The sequence below is a fragment of the Podarcis melisellensis genome (assembly GCF_964234715.1).
Source record: "Podarcis melisellensis genome assembly, chromosome: 10".
Classification (NCBI taxonomy): domain Eukaryota; kingdom Metazoa; phylum Chordata; class Lepidosauria; order Squamata; family Lacertidae; genus Podarcis; species Podarcis melisellensis.
Window position 1 is genome coordinate 27,407,311 of NC_138542.1, and position 16,466 is coordinate 27,423,776.

Genomic DNA, 16,466 nt, shown 5'->3' on the forward strand with positions numbered 1-16,466 from the left:
AGCGAGAGCGGTGGAAGTTCCCGGGTGACGTCGGTGGGCGGGGCGAGGGAAGGCGCGCGTCTGCATCTCCGGGCTCGGAAGCGGAGTCCTCGCTCGGCGGGTGAGAGCTTCCTTGTTTTCTCTTTCTTTCTTCCGAGGCGGTGCTGGGCTTATTTGTGTTGGTGTTTTGTTTTTTTTTAAAAAATAGTTTTTATTGAGTTTTATATTTTTATATTCAATTCAATCATCCTTATCACAGAAAAAAGAGCAAGAGAGAAAAACAAATGCCCAGCCAACCCCACTCTTCTCCCCCGACTTCCCTCAACTTCCTCCTCTGGTCCTTTAAATTTTTTTTTTCTTCTGCTTATTTTATTCTACCTTAATTTGTAACCGTTTAGCTAAATATTATTGCATTTATTTCATTTTTATACCCTGTTTTCCATATGACATCATACATTTTCTTATTTACCCAATTGGTACCTCTTAAACTTTATCCTGGTTTTCTTAATCGTCAGTGTTTAGTCAAACCCTGCAAGCGAGTCTACTTCTTTACAGTGTTTCTGTATATACATCATACACGGTTCCCAGCCTTTTTTAAAGTCTCTGTTGTCTTTATGTGTTGGGCTTATTTGGGTCAGGTGCAATGCAGGGTAACTACCACTGTTTGGGTCTCTGCCAGCTATGAACTCCCGCCTAAAAACACTGATCCGGAAACGTCCAAAATAAAAATAAAAATAGGAACCTTCCTCGTTCTGTCCTCCCCTCACAACTTGCGCACAGGAAATGTTTTCTCATAATGCACTACAATTTGGTAATGCCTTCATTCTACCACCTCTGTCCCCATTGCACACTTCCACAGGCAAGTTTATTATGGATGTGTGTACATCTAAAGCAGTTTCTCCCAAACTTGGGTCTCCAGCTGTTTCTGGACTACAACTCCCATCATCCCTAGCTAGCAAGATCAGTGGCCAGGGATGATGGGAATTGCTGTCCGGGGGGGGGGACAGCTGGAGAACCCCAACTTTGGGAAATGCCGAAGGAAAGCATGTCACTTCCCCACAAAAGAGTCCCGGGAACTGTAATTTAAGGGTGCTGAAAATGGTAGTTCTGTGAGTGTTTTTTAAAAAGTAGCTGAGCGGGAAAAGAGTGTGATTTCATTGTCATAGGTGCCCACGGACGTTGGACATAAATATGACAGGTGGGTTTTAAACCCCCATGAAAACTGTACCATGCTGCCAGCTTCACATCTTCAAATAAGTCATATTTGAAAGCAATCTCTTTCACATTTGTTAGGAATCGGAGATGAGTGACTGCCCTATAACGCCTTCAATGTGTGTGCGTTGCCTTGGCTTCGGCATGATGAGGCAACTGGCTGATTTTATTGATCCGCAGGATGGATGGAAAAAATTAGCAGCAGATATAAAAGATCCCTCTGGCGCAAACATATACAGCCAATTGCACATAAGGTAGTGTACTGGCGCCAAGGGTGTGTGTGTGTGTGCTATTTTATCCTTATCTTGCAAAACTAAGTAGGGTTTCAAATTGGATGTGTTGAGATTCCTGCATTGCAGGGGGTTGGACTGAGGTTCCTTCCAACTCTACAAGTTCTCTACAAGAGATTGCATGGCTGTTGTCTTTTGACATGGAAACTTTTAATATGTGATATTGCACACTTTGCTGTTGACATATTTAGATTTTCTAACCCACCAAGTGTCTACCAAGAGGGCCATTTTAGGTAGGGAAAGCTCCATTTGTGTAGCTTGTTCCAACTCCTTACAAAATATTAGATATTCCACATGGAGACAGATTAATATAGCTACAGAAAACAACTATATTAACCTGTCCATATATACAATATCTAATACTTTAAGGAACCATTCTCTGGTAGTTTTGATTGATAGATGCTTCTGGCATTGAAGAATAACAATTCTAGCTGCTGTTGGAATATTTCCCATCAAGTTTTTGCATTCTTTGTTTTAGATATCTTTTGCTGCAATTTAGCATCTTAAACTGATACTTGGTGTATGTTATTTGTATAGCTTGAACCCAATAACTTTGACAGCTTACTTGGTGGAGCATGTAACCACCATCTTTTAAGGCCAGCACCCTCACTGTAGTTAGAGTTTTTTGTTGCAGTCACAGCTGAGTTCTTAACATGGTGGCCCTGTTCATCCTGTATACTGTCAGACATCCTTTTGGATGTTAGACACATTAATGCATGAAGAGCTGGATGCTCTATCCAGCTATCTATCATAAGCTTGCACCAAAGCCATATTTGAAGTGGAATATATAATGCAAGCAACATTGCTGTTGACGTATTAGCTTTTGAACTTTGTGACTAAAAATTATATTCTGTGTATCTTTTTTTGCAATCTTTTTTTCAAAATTAATTTGATTTTTCTTCTTTTCTTTTTTTAAAGGCGTTTTGAAGCATTAAAACAAGTAGGAAAGAGCCCCACTTGTGAATTGCTTTTTGACTGGGGGACACAAAATTGCACTGTTAGTGATCTAGTAGACTTGTTAATCAGGAATCACTTCTTCGCACCAGCCAAACTTTTGCTTCCAGGTAATTTTGGTCTTCACGGTGTCTCTGGCATGTATTCAAAGGGGAGGTATGGTGGTGTTCTTATTTATTTTAGATGGTGGTTTTTAATACAGCAATTGTCTTTCAGGTGAGCATCTTTTCATGTAGCCATTTGTGAAATCCTTAATTTGGTTAATAGCTGAGAAAGACATATAAAGCACTCCTCTTTTCTGAAAAGGATCTTCACCTTGGGTCAGGAGGAACTATGGTAGAAATCCAAGTAGGCCTGTAGCCACACCAGAAACAGAGTTGGAGCTATGGATTTGTAGCACCATCAGAAAACTATGTTAAAAATCTGACAAACGTATATCCCACGTATTTGTATCATGCAAGCTACATTGTGATGACTTGGCCCTGAAAGGCATTCTAAAATATGTTGAATCATGCCACAAAACCTGGTCTCCTTGTACTCCTGAAATGCAAGGTTTTTCTAGAATATTCCAACTTTTTACATATTAGCATAACCCTAGATTGTTTCACACGGGCAACCACCACAAGGGAAGGCACTTTATATTGATGCACAACATTATTGCTGCAGGTGAAGCTGGCACATTGTGTATTGCTCTCCTTACTAGTCCAAAACTGATACAGAAATTAGATTCTGTGTGATTAGATGCAACCTTAAGACATTGTGACGATAGAGTCCAGTGCACTATTAAGCCATCACTGTTCTGTTTGTTGGTACAGAGCAGCTTTCAGCAACCTGTTTCCCACCTAAAACCTGCTTTGACTGTTTTGTATTTTATGGCAGATTCCATGAGGACAACAGACACTACAGTGCCCTTATCTTTACAAGAAACTACGTGTCTGAATGAAAAAGAAAATCAAGTGGCACCTGTATTGCCTCTCTCGGTTCCAGAAAAAGGGTGCCTAACTTCAGTTTCTTGCAGCCCAAGTACAAAAGAGAGTTGTTTGCCTCTTAATGATTCAGGTAGGCAATTATTCCTTCTGTCACTCCCCTCCTGCCTTTCAGTCCAGTCCATTATGTGTTGTAGAACATGATATTAAAGGGACCCCTGACCATTAGGTCCAGTCGTGGCCGACTCTGGGGTTGCGGCGTTCATCTCACTTTAATGGCCGAGGGAGCCGGTGTACAGCTTCCGGGCCATGTGGCCAGCATGACTAAGCCGCTTCTGGCGAACCAGAGCAGCGTTGCATGGAAACGCCGTTTACCTTTCCGCTGGAGCGGTACCTACTTTGATGTGCTTTCAAACTGCTAGGTTGGCAGGAGCAGGGACCGAGCAACGGGCGGTCACCCCGTTGCGGGGATTCGAACCGCCGACCTTCTGATCGGCAAGTCCTAGGCTCTGTGGTTTAACCCACAGTGCCACCCGTGTCCCTGAACACGATATTAGGGGACGTAATATCAACCACATGCAAAGCTGAGGTGAAGATTAGGGTTGCCATATGACCAGAATTTCCCAGACATAGCCGGGATTTAGCTGGAAACAGTGTCCTGGCAGAAATCACTGGAATGTTTGGGAAATTCCGGACGTATGGCAACCCATGTCGGATGTGTAGAATTTGGTGAATTTCCTTAAAAATAGCTCCAAAAAACCCTTCAAAATAAAGCACAGCAACTTTTGTGTCCAGAGTTTCTCTTTTTGAAATATGGCAACCAATATTTAAACCAGATTAAGGGACATTGAAGAATAAAACAACAAGTTAGCTGTAAATAAAATTTGCTCCCCCAAGTTCTATGGTTTAAATACAACAGATAACAGGGTCATTTATATTTCATAATTAATAATTCCAGTCCCATGCAGGGACTTTATGTTAGCCCGACTGAATGTTTTTTCCTCACCTTTTGTCAAGGAGAGATATTTAAACATCCCCAGAAATGATAGACACTGTGGATGTTCTTTGAATGTGCCAGAAACTGTAAAACATTCTTTACTACTGTCCATTGTGCAACCAGTCATGCAAACACATGCTATCCTCCTTTTTGGGTAGACTTAATATCACAGGACAATGAAAATATCAGATTCTATCTGTCTGATGTTAACCAGACAGTAACTGCAAGGGTGGCTGAGTTTTTGTCAATAGTATATCTTAGAGTGGTGAATGGCACTATTTAGCAGAAAGAAACTCCAATGAAAATCCTCATTATTGCATATTTTACATGGCTGTTTTTGTATATAAAATTTTATATATGGACGTTTTATGGTGGCCTATATAAACCAAATAAAGGTTTGGTGAAGTAAGTAAATATGGCAACCCTAACAGACTAGCAGGTTATATAAATCCAGAGTTGTTTACTCAAGATGATTGCCTCCTAGGCAGTTCCAGGGAGGAGGAGCAAGGGGCAAGTGGTCTCTTTACGTGCTGGATCTTAACATTATAACAACTACTATAGCATTGTTTTAAGCAACCTGCTGTCAAAATATGCCAAATTTCCGTTCTGAAATAAAATGTTGGAATGTTTTTTCCCCCCATCTTCCTTTGCTAACCAACCTATTTGCTTAAAGATATCTTTACTCATGGCCAGTGTGGTTGGGTGGCAAATCGCTCCCCCCCCCCCATGGAAAAGTTTTTGTTTCAGAAGCAAATTGGAAGCAGCAAGCAGAAGCGAGTTGCAAATTCAGTATTTAGCAAGCATGGCAGTTTTCAGGGGTTTATCTTTTGTTTACTAAATACAAGGAAAACAAACACATTAAACTTGATCACTTTCTGGGGCATCAGAAATTGTTCCAATGTGAGCAGAAGACTTTCCAATTAAAAAAAAAAAACTTCCAGAAAACTCTGGTCACTGCTTGTAGCTAGCAAGTTGCAAACTTTTTCAGGGGTGGGAAACTGTTTTTCTAGAGGAGCAGATATCCCTGGGGCTATTCTTTTTGGGGCTGCATGCTGATAGCAGGTAGGGCACCTGTGCTCTCTCACCTACTTTCTTTGCCGCCTATTTCTCCCTTGTTCCTACCTGCGTGAAACCAGTCTGAGCGTTTCATAAAGCCCTGAGTCACAGATTGCTCTCTTTTGACTTATACAGCCTTGCATAAGAATAGCTAACTGATCTACATCTTGCTTTCTCTCCACCTTTTGCTGGCATTCCTGAAAAGGAAAGACAAATCTCTGTAAGGTAAATAAATCATGGCAAGATTTGTGGTGCTGGGATTTGAATTTTTTTTTTAAAAAAAACAACCCCATAAAATATTGAATTTGAGATCTCCACTCACACTTCTTCTCTTTCAGTATTGCAGAGCTTTCCGTTTGATAAACTGAAACATCTTACAAATAACTTTGATGATCGAACTGTGTCGGCTGGTGGCAACAAAATTGGCGAAGGAGGTTTTGGAGTGGTGTACAAAGGATGCATTAATGGCAGAACAGTGGCAGTGAAAAAACTTACTTCTGTAGGTTTCCTGTTACTATGTATATCATCATTTGCACCGTGAATGATCTTTTTTCTCTCAAAGTGTAAGCAAAATTGAGGAATGAAAATGGCCAGAAAACCATGTGATGAGGCACCCTATGTATCACACATTTATCATATAACATTTAAGAGCAGAGCAGAGGAAGTATTGCAAATTTTGGGGCTTTTAATATTATGCTTTTTTTGTAATAAATCCAATAAGGAATAATATTTTACTGTGAAATCCTACTCACAAGCAAGCCCTATTGAATTCAGTGGGGCTTTCTCAAATGCAGTCTAAACATGCCCCTTCGTGTAAACTTGTTGTTATCCCTTGCACCCTAGAGTATTTTTCTTTTCTTTTTTGGCCCCTTAGTGCCCTGGGCTCATTTGGGAGGAAGGTGTGAGATAGAATAATAAATAAATATTGCATAAAAGTGATGGTGGAATAGCTCCCAGCAAACTCTAGATCCTTGAGGGTAGGGAGATTATTTATGTATCCCCCCCCCCATTGTGGCTCCTTGCTTGTGGAATACTCCCACCAGTCAGTTAGCTTCCAGGCTGCTTGTTAATAAATACAAAGATGCTAATGAGTTCACTTGCCATTGGGTTTCAAAGGCTCAGAGCTAGCTTTCCCTACTGCTGTATTTCTATTGATGCACCTCATTGAATATCTCTGAGCAATACCTGGAAGATACAGAAAACCTTGAGGGCCTGGCTCTGGAAACCACCCTATTTGCCACTGTTAAGTACAAAGCTTTCATTATGTGGTTGGCCTAGAACCAGTCTGTTTCCCATTAACCTCCCATTGTTTTAAATGTCATTATAGGTGACCAATGTAAGTATCGAAGACCTGAAAAAGCAGTTCGAACAAGAAATCAGCATTATGGCAGAGTAAGTTGTGAGCGGTTTCCCCCCTCTATACAACCACAACCAAAATCGTAGCACAAAATCCAGCTCCCAACCATTCCCCAGTTCTGACTGCTTATTTTACAGAAAAATAATAATAATGCATGCTGGGGTTAAAGATGAGCATAGCACCTGGTGTACTTTGATCCTCACTATTTTGAGCACTGCTTGGCAGTGGCCCTCCAGCAAGGGATGGGAATTTTCCCCATCCCTACATGGAAATTCCAAGGATCGAACCCAGAAGCTTTGGCATGCATGTTCTCTGCCACTGAATTGTGCATGAAAGCAAACTATTGGCATCAAATTAACTTATGTAGTTCGCGTTACTAAGATTGTTGATCAAGATTATGTCTAGGTTCATTGGAGCCCTCTTATTCCTAACCTTTCAGAACAGTAAATACGAAAACCCAGACTAACAAGGCCGTTTATTTGTTTTTGTCACAGATGTCAGCACGAGAACCTAGTAGAATTGCTTGGATTCTCAAATGACTCCGATCAGCCTTGCCTAGTTTATGATTATATGCCTAATGGCTCATTGCTTGACAGGCTAGCTTGCCTGGTAAGTGAAATACTTGCTTATTGTCGATGCCTCTTTGAAACTGCTAAACTGAGAGGGGGAAAACTGAAATATCTGGAATCTACTGTAGATGTGAAGTATCACAAGGACCTCTTTCCCTTACAGGCCTCTCCTATTGATTGTGATGAAGGATAGCTCTGAACTTGCAAAGATACATGTGTACAGAGCTACCTTTTAATACAGTGGCAAGGGCAGCCTTTGTAGACAGAAGCTTTGTAGACAGTATAAAAACTGGAGCACATGATATTTCACATTTTGCAAAGCTGGTTACTTGAAACAAGAACATCAGGCAAATATGATTTGGTGGCATTGATTGGTTTTCCTCTTATCACTGTGTATATCACTGGTATGATGTCAATCATCTTTTCATTGTTTACTCTGGCACAATTTTATTCCATTTTGAGGGGCAATCAGCTTCATTTTCTTAAGAAGGCTATGGTGTTAGCTTTAAAGAGGAAAACATCTCTGTTTTGGTCTGGTTTGGATAGTTTTATACTGCATTGGCTTCAGGGTTATGCGAATGAGCCTGCTTGGGCTTATGCACCTCCTTTTCATCTGAGATGGCCATAGTGAGCAGGTCAGAAGCTTTGACTTCCTGTTTTAAACTAACCCAGAATTTATGGTTGTGTCCAAACTAAGGAGAACTCTGGTTAATTCAAACCATGGTTTGTTGACCAAAGCCCATGGCTCAGTGAACCATAGTGCTAACTAGTCTGGTCACAATTCTAGTTAATTTAACACAAACCTTGAAAGTGTTCAATTTCCTTCTAGCAGTACTGAGCAAGGATGAGAGAGGGAGTCGCATGGGAGCCCCATTAGGCTCCTTCATGCGATAGATGAATGCAAAGGCCCAGGAGATGAATGTGATATTCTTCTTCTTCTTTGTCGATCACTCGTAGCTGAGTAAGATTGTCTTCCATGAACACGGTCTTAACAATGAGTCCGTAAGTTACTGTGAAAGGCAATTCTGGATCCACACGACCTTCCACAGTGGGGACATAGGTTTCCGGGTGGGAGTCATATTGCGGTGTAAAGATAAAGGGACCCCTGACCATTAGGTCCAGTCGTGGCCGACTCTGGGGTTGTGGCGCTCATCTCGTTTTATTGGCCGAGGTAGCCGACGTACAGCTTTCGGGTCATGTGCCCAGCATGACTAAGCCGCTTCTGGCAAACCAGAGCAGCACACGGAAACACCGTTTACCTTCCCACCGGAGTGGTACCTATTTATCTACTTGCACTTTGACGTGCTTTAGAACTGCTAGGTTGGCAGGAGCAGGGACCAAGCAATGGGAGCTCACCCCGTCATGGGGATTCGAACCGCCGACCTTCTGATCGGCAAGTCCTAGGCTCTGTGGTTTAACCCACAGTGCCACCAAATGTTTGCTGAATGTGCCTTCCTTGTAGCATGTTTCTCCCTTTCATCCTGAGTTTGAGCATCTTCAAAACCCATGCCACCTTTGGTAAAGGCTGTTCTCCAATTGGAGCGCTTGCAGGCCAGCGTTTCCCAATTGTCGGTGTTTATATTACATTTTTAAAGATTTGCCTTGAGAGAGTCTTTGAACCTCTTTTGTTGACCACCAGCATTAAGCTTGCCATTTTTAAGTTCAGAATAGAGTAGTTGCTTTGGAAGCCGATAATCCACATAACATGACCAGTCCAGCGAAGCTGAAGAATCATTGCTTCAACACTTTGATATTCTAGGCCTCTCTGCCTAGAAATATTGACTCACTTCCACTCTCCACTTGTTTTTAAGGATAATACGGCACCAATTCCTTGGGAAACAAGATGTAAGATTGCTTATGGGGCATCCAATGGAATCTGTTTTTTACATGAAAATAACCACATTCACCGGGATGTTAAAAGGTAAAATCTAAAAAACTAATTATTGCACTAAGGACAGATAGTTCCATCTTTGTTTTGTCAGTATTCTTCAAACATGCTTTTTCAATTAAAAAAAACATTTATGGTGATTTGCGGACAGGGCAATATTTATGTTCTACGTTTTTCTTGACACTGAATAGAAGAAGGCAACAGTGTAAAGATAATTGTTGTGGGTGTGTGATTGTTTAGTAGAGAAAAGAGTTTTGGATGTGGCCATATTTCTCTTTTATCCCACAAACTACAAGCATGGAATAACAATGAAACCAGCAGTATTAGCTAAAAACGCAGCTCCCACCTTACTTTTCATTTGATTATTTCAGCACCATCTCCTTGAGAAGGAGTGTTGAAGAACCTATCAGAATTCAGTCCCCTTTTTTGGTTTATGTTTTTCAGTGCAAATATCTTACTTACTGAGAACTTTGTGGCGAAACTGTCTGACTTCGGACTTGCAAGGGCTTCAGTAAGGTTGACTCACACTATCCTAACGGACAGAATAGTGGGAACAGCAGCCTACATGGCCCCAGAAGCTTTGCGTGGGGAGATAACCCCGAAATCTGATATCTTCAGCTTTGGTGTGGTGAGTGGAAAAACACCGAAAAGTTATTCGGAAGCTTATATATATATATGAGAGTAAAGCTATTAATATGTGCAAGGCTAGTAGTCTGATAATAGGCAGGTTCAGCAAAGGGAGTATCAGCTGCCTTGGGATCAATTGTTGAAGGAAGGCATAACAACCCTTTCTTTAAAAGCTTTCCTTACACAAGGTTTTTCATTGAGTGGTTCTGTGCACTGGTTTCTGATAGTAGTTCATCACATGCATTTCACTTTTCTTTGTTCTTGTTTTCTGATCTTTCTTTTAGGTGTTACTTGAAATAATAACTGGACTTACTCCTGTGGACGAAAACCGGGACCCCCAATTATTGGTAATTTCTTCTTTTAGAAATACATTTGGAATAAATACACATTGCATTTTTCAGCAAACTAGAAGTTAGCTGCTGCCTCAAGCTTGTTGAAGAGTCTACAGCATCAAAAGACCATGACTTAGGTTAAAACAAGAATTGACTAGAATGTCAGTGAATCTACCACCATTGTCTTGTTGTAATTAAGTGTGTTGCTACAACGTCTGTGGGACGCGGGTGGCGCTGTGGGTTAAACCACAGAGCCTAGGGCTTGCCGATAAGAAAGTTGGCGGTTCGAATCCCCGTGACGGGGTGAGCTCCCGTTGCTCGGTCCCTGCTCCTGCCAACTTAGCAGTTCGAAAGCACGTCAAAGTGCAAGTAGATAAATAGGTACCGCTCTGGCGGGAAGGTAAACGGTGTTTCCGTGCGCTGCTCTGGTTCGCCAGAACTGGATTAGTCATGCTGGCCACATGACCCGGAAGCTGTATGCCGGCTCCCTCGGCCAATAAAGCGAGATGAGCACCGCAACCCCAGAGTCGGCCACGACTGGACCTAATGGTCAGGGGTCCCTTTACCTTTCTGCATAAGCATGCAACTAGAGCCAAGGATCTCTTTAACTAAAGTCATGTTGCACTAGGGCAAAACACTTGTTTTTTCCAGGAGAGGGATTAACCAACAGGACAAGAAGCCAGAGTTGGTTACAGAATATGAGCAGCATTCAGATCAAACTGATGGGAGGAGAAGTATATAAAAAGGAACCATTGATATGGGATGGTGGGGAATAAAAAGCGACTACCCTCTCTTTTTGACTTGGCTTGTGTGAATGTGGCAGGGCCTGGGACATTATGGTTCCTCCTCCTTGGGCTTATCTTCCCTCCCAGCCTCCATAGTCCTTCTCTTCCTCTGACACTGTTTCTGCTTCCAAACAGCTGTCTATCAAAGAGGAAATTGAAGATGAAGAAAAGACTATTCAAGATTATGTTGATGAAAAGATGAGCAGCTGGAATATTGCATCAATTGAACAGATGTATTCAGTTGCATGCCAGTGTCTGCACGAAAAAAAGAACAGGAGGCCAGATAGTAACACGGTACCAAGATATTTTTATGCTCTTGTCCTTTGTATGGCTTTTGAGAGAGTGTTTACATTTGGCGAGTGTGAATTTGTATTTCTGCTTCCCTTGCAGGTCAGACAACACTTGCAAGACATGCTGGCTGAGTAAGGTCTCTCCTGTGCTGTGACTTAAAAGCAAGTCTATTGACGTACTGAGGCCTTGTGACCACTCTGTTCCCTAAGGTGTAAAAAACTAGACGCAACACAGGATATTGGCTTGGGATCAAATAAGGCCACAACTTTATTGGTTACAGATGTGAGGTTTGTTCATAGGCATTGGGATAAGTAACTGCACGTCACTCCCACTCGCTGGGAGTGTTTCTAAGGGTGAAGCCGGAGGGGGGGTGGAATGCCGTAGGACCTATGTCAAATTGGGGTGTCCCCCAAGTAGTTCCCATTGGAGGAGTGGTATCACCCTCACCCCTGCCTGGGCATTGGACAGGAGCCACTCTTCCTGGATCCTTGTAACAGGATACCCTTACCCGTGGAGGGGTAGGCAGAGGCTACAGCCTCTCCTCCAACGAATACTAGGTTTACCCAATGCCTATCTGCCTTATGAAGTTGTGGCACTTCCTATGAGGTAGGCGAAAACCCAAATGGTGGTGCCAATTAGCTAAGTGGGGGAAATTCCTGCCCGGCCTTTGAAAATTAGGTCACCGATATTGTCCATAGCAAGGTCAAACCATCCCTGAAAAACCCTAATCTGAGGGAGAGTGGGTGGAAGGACCGGCACGGCAAGAGAAAGGCTGAAAGGCCCCACCAGCCAGACATTTAAACTTCCCCTGAGCACAGCACAAAGGGCCACGATTGGTCGGTTGGTCCCATGCCCAGGGGAACGCCCATTAACACTTACCACCATTGGTCCATTTGGCAGGGATACAATCTGGCCTGCGATAGGCCGGTTTTCCAGGGCCTGCCTGCAAAGCCACCCACCTGATAAGGGGGCAAATGGACTTAGATGCTAATTTTACATTTGTTTTCCTGTGCCGTTATTTACAGTTTCATAGACTTCTTTAAAAAGGGAATGTTATTTTGAGGCCCGGTTACTTTGTCATGGATCTTGGACTGTACAAGAGGGACACCTTTCTGACAACATTGTGTGTATGCTGTTGTCCTTGCAAACTTATCGCCCTCAATTCTGCCTGCCTCCAGCTTGGAGAACAACACTGTAGGTTTGGCTCCTTCTAGCAGAAATCCAGGTGTTGATATATTCCTTAAGCATCTCTGCTACAAATCTGAAATGTTTCTGTCTGAGCAGCTTCCTGATCCACCTTGTTCTAAGCCTGTGTGTGACACTCCGATAACAAGAAGGTGCAAGAGCTGCCCTATTACATGCAAATCCACGCTAGCAGTTTCCTGGTTTCCTGTTGGCCTCTATTTGCTTAAGAAAGTTGTCTGCAGCCGACTTGTCAATCTTGATTCCCCCCCCCCCTCTTGAAAACTATAGCTGCTGGAGCCCATATTCCAGACTTGCCAGTGTGCCTAATCAAAAGTAAATGGAATCGAAGAGGAATTGGGTATACTTGCTGCTTCTGTAATTGATTTCTGAAATAATAGCCAACACATGCAAGCAACTAATAATAATAAAAATGAACAGCTGGGATGGTCAAACAGCTCAATGCTGGGATGGTACTGTAGCTTCCCCGTCCCCACTTTCAAACTATATAAAAACAATTGCTGATGATTTTAATTGGGCAACTTATTCCGATTTGTGCCAGATGCAGAAACGAGGCCGTTTTTATCAGTTCTACCAATGGCAATTGCAGCCTGACTTTAAAAGGGAGCAAAACAAACTTGGTGAGATGAAACAGAATAAGCAAACACTGCCTGTAGCACCGGCAAGTAGATCTCTAAGCTGTTCTGTGGAAAAAAGCAGCAGCTAATGAGGCTGCCGTTCGCATAGCTCAAGCCATGTAAAAGCAAGTGAAACGGGGGTGCCTAGAGCAAGTTTAGAGAGAGCTAGGACTGCATGGTCCAACACACTTGGCATCCTGTGCCAGGTGAAAAATCCATTTTGTAAGCTGCATAAATGTGCTTGAGCCTTTGCCAACCTTGTTAAGTGGAGGAAGTGGCAATGATACAATCCAGATTTGTATATACCTGTGCTTTTGTTTCGGGGATTTTTACCAGGCTTGCAAGAGTGCAGGCTATACCGAATTCATGGTCTCAAAGATGTTTTTGAAAAGGCTATGCTAATATTCAGGAAATTCTAAGCTCCTTGCCAAATTATGTGCTCTAGCTGTGACCTAAATGGCTCTGTTTGCTCACGAAGCCAAAGCCAATCTTTTTCAAGAAGTACCGTATTTTTCGCACCATAGGACGCACTTTTTCCCCTCCAAAAATGAAGGGGAAATGTGTGTGCGTCCTATGGTGCGAATGCAGGCTTTCGCTGAAGCCTGGAGAGTGAGAGGGGTCGGTGCGCACCGACCCCTCACGCTCTCCAGGCTTCGCGGACCTCTTCGCAAGGAGCGGGAGCACTCCGGCTCCTTGCGGAGAGTTGCCAGCATGCCGAAGCCTGCGCGCGCTGAGCTCAGCGCGCCCAGGCTTCGCGGACCTCTCCGCAAGGAGCCGGAGCGCTCCGGCTCCTTGCGGGGAGTTGCCAGCATGCCGAAGCCTGCGCGCGCTGAGCTCAGCGCGCCCAGGCTTCGCGGACCTCTCCGCAAGGAGCCGGAGCGCTCCGGCTCCTTGCGGGGAGTTGCCAGCATGCCGAAGCCTGCGCGCGCTGAGCTCAGCGCGCCCAGGCTTCGCGGTCCTCTCCGCAAGGAGCCGGAGCGCTCCGGCTCCTTGCGGGGAGTTGCCAGCATGCCGAAGCCTGCGCGCGCTGAGCTCAGCGCGCCCAGGCTTCGCGGTCCTCTCCGCAAGGAGCCGGAGCGCTCCGGCTCCTTGCGGGGAGTTGCCAGCATGCCGAAGCCTGCGCGCGCTGAGCTCAGCGCGCCCAGGCTTCGCGGACCTCTCCGCAAGGAGCCGGAGCGCTCCGGCTCCTTGCGGGGAGTTGCCAGCATGCCGAAGCCTGCGCGCGCTGAGCTCAGCGCGCCCAGGCTTCGCGGACCTCTCCGCAAGGAGCCGGAGCGCTCCGGCTCCTTGCGGGGAGTTGCCAGCATGCCGAAGCCTGCGCGCGCTGAGCTCAGTGCGCCCAGGCTTCGCGGACCTCTCCGCAAGGAGCCGGAGCGCTCCGGCTCCTTGCGGAGAGTTGCCAGCATGCCGAAGCCTGCGCGCGCTGAGCTCAGCGCGCCCAGGCTTCGCGGACCTCTCCACAAGCAGCGGGAGTGCTCCCACGGCTTGCAGAGAGCTGCCTGTTTGCGGGCTGGGGTCGGGGGAAGCTCGAGCTTCCCCCGCCCCAGCCCCGCGCCTGGGGGGGGGGAATAATTTTTTTCCCTTTATTTCCCCCCCAAAAAATGGGTGCGCCCTATGGTCCGGTGCGCCCTATGGTGCGAAAAATACGGTATATTTCGCAGTTCTCATGGGAACCATGAAACTCTGAACCTGTTCCGCCATTGTATTTTTGCCAGCAATAAAGCCACATAGGCATACAAAGATAATCAAAGAGTATGTGAATTGCCCTGGTTTTTTTGTTTCTGCACCATTGTGCCTTTTGAAGAGTGCTAGAGATTCAATCCTGCTTATGTTGGCACATCAACTTGGACTATCAAACAATTTTGTGCTGTCAAACAACGCTGCTACCCTTTTCTAAGATGGAAGACACCATACACACCATGGACATTGTATTTTCCTTTTCAGTTCCTGTATTTTCTTTTCCAGTTCTTGTTTCTACTTAATGCATATGAAGGCTTTGAGATACAGTATATTCATGAGACAATGATTCGAGAACCTTTATAAATTCAAAGTAGGTGACGAAAGAATTCATTTATTCAACCAGAAGATAACATCTAAAAGATGAACATAAGTACCTATAATCAAAATCACTTTATTCAGTACTTTAGTCTAACTGCATATATCTGTTTCTCAAAGTAAGTTTCTTCCATAAATTATTTTGCAAAAATTTTCTAAGATAGTCACTGCCCATCTCCTAGTATGTTGCTATTTAATTAACAGACACTCAGGGTTGATCAGTGTAGAATAAATTTCATCCCTGGCATGCTTTCCTATAGATTTTATTTTGGTCTGGCGACTCATTGATTATAGCATGATGATGTGTCTGCCTATAACCCCACTTCTGAAGATACATCAGGTGAGAAATTACAGGGCACAAACTCAACATTGCAGTGGGTGAAATGATGCACTTACCGTGCCTTTGTGCGGCCAGGTAATACATGCAGGCAGTGGAAAACAGCACAGAGAAGAGCAGAAGCCTCATAAACAGAACTGCAAGACCTCGAGGAACGACTCTCTCCATATGAACCTACCTGGACCCTGAGATCATCTTCTGAGGCCCTTCTTCATGTGCCTCCTTCACAAGAGGTCCAGTGGGTAGCAACACAAGAACTGGCCTTCTCTGCAGTGGCTTCCTGTTTGTGGAATGCTCTCCCCAAGGAGGTTTGCCTGGTGCCTCCGTTATACATCTTAGGTGCTAGGCAGAAACATTCCTTTTCATCCAGGTCTTTGGCTGACTAACATCCTATATCCTTTTAAATATGCTTGGGGGAGGGAAGATTGGGGAGTTACTGTTTTGTTTTGTTCTTGTTGTGTATTTTTGTATTGTACTTCTGTGCACTGCCCTGAGATCTACAGATGAAGGGTGGTATACAAGTTTAATAAATGATAATAATGTATTTGGGGCCACAGAGGGAAGTGAGTTTTTTCATCGCTGGACTAGCCTAGAACACATGTCACAAGTGGTAGCGCAGCAGTGGGGAATCCAGGCCCATTTAGACCTGGCAGAAGTCCTGCTTGAAGAGGCGCTTGTATGGATTTTGGGGGAGAGGGCAAAGAGATGATCCTTTTCAGTAGTCAGGATCCACTGGAATGTTGTGCTTGGAAAGCAGTTCTCTTTGTTCCACTGTCACAGTGACAGGAAAGAGGAAAGGCCCTCATCCAACCCCTGTCATATCGTGCAGTCACCTGACCCTGCCCTTTGCAGTCTGACCCACCCCAGTGATAAAACACTTGGCTATTTTCAGAATAACATATCCCAAATGGTTAACTGCAGCCACATTTCATGCACTCCATGCTCCTGCTAAAACAGCCTCTTAGATTGCTTGAATTACCCTTCCACAGCA

At 44.2% G+C, this 16,466-nt stretch overlaps 1 protein-coding gene across 2 annotated transcripts; it reads left to right on the forward strand.

The window, feature by feature from the left end:
* The first annotated feature begins 19 nt into the window (after positions 1 to 19).
* Positions 20 to 16,019, forward strand: IRAK4 (interleukin 1 receptor associated kinase 4). Of its 2 annotated transcripts, XM_081928988.1 has the most exons (13): positions 21 to 100; positions 1,273 to 1,445; positions 2,400 to 2,545; positions 3,315 to 3,494; positions 5,753 to 5,913; positions 6,742 to 6,806; positions 7,266 to 7,380; positions 9,152 to 9,261; positions 9,673 to 9,856; positions 10,140 to 10,202; positions 11,108 to 11,266; positions 11,363 to 11,394; positions 15,567 to 16,019. In XM_081928988.1, exons 2-13 carry the CDS (start codon positions 1,282 to 1,284, stop codon positions 15,604 to 15,606), a joined length of 1,419 nt encoding a protein of 472 aa, XP_081785114.1. In that variant the 5' UTR covers positions 21 to 100; positions 1,273 to 1,281; the 3' UTR covers positions 15,607 to 16,019. The 2 variants fall into 2 exon arrangements, 1 of the variants encoding a protein (XP_081785114.1); XR_014172563.1 differs by having other exon boundaries at positions 20 to 100; positions 11,108 to 11,472.
* The last annotated feature ends 447 nt before the right edge of the window (positions 16,020 to 16,466 follow it).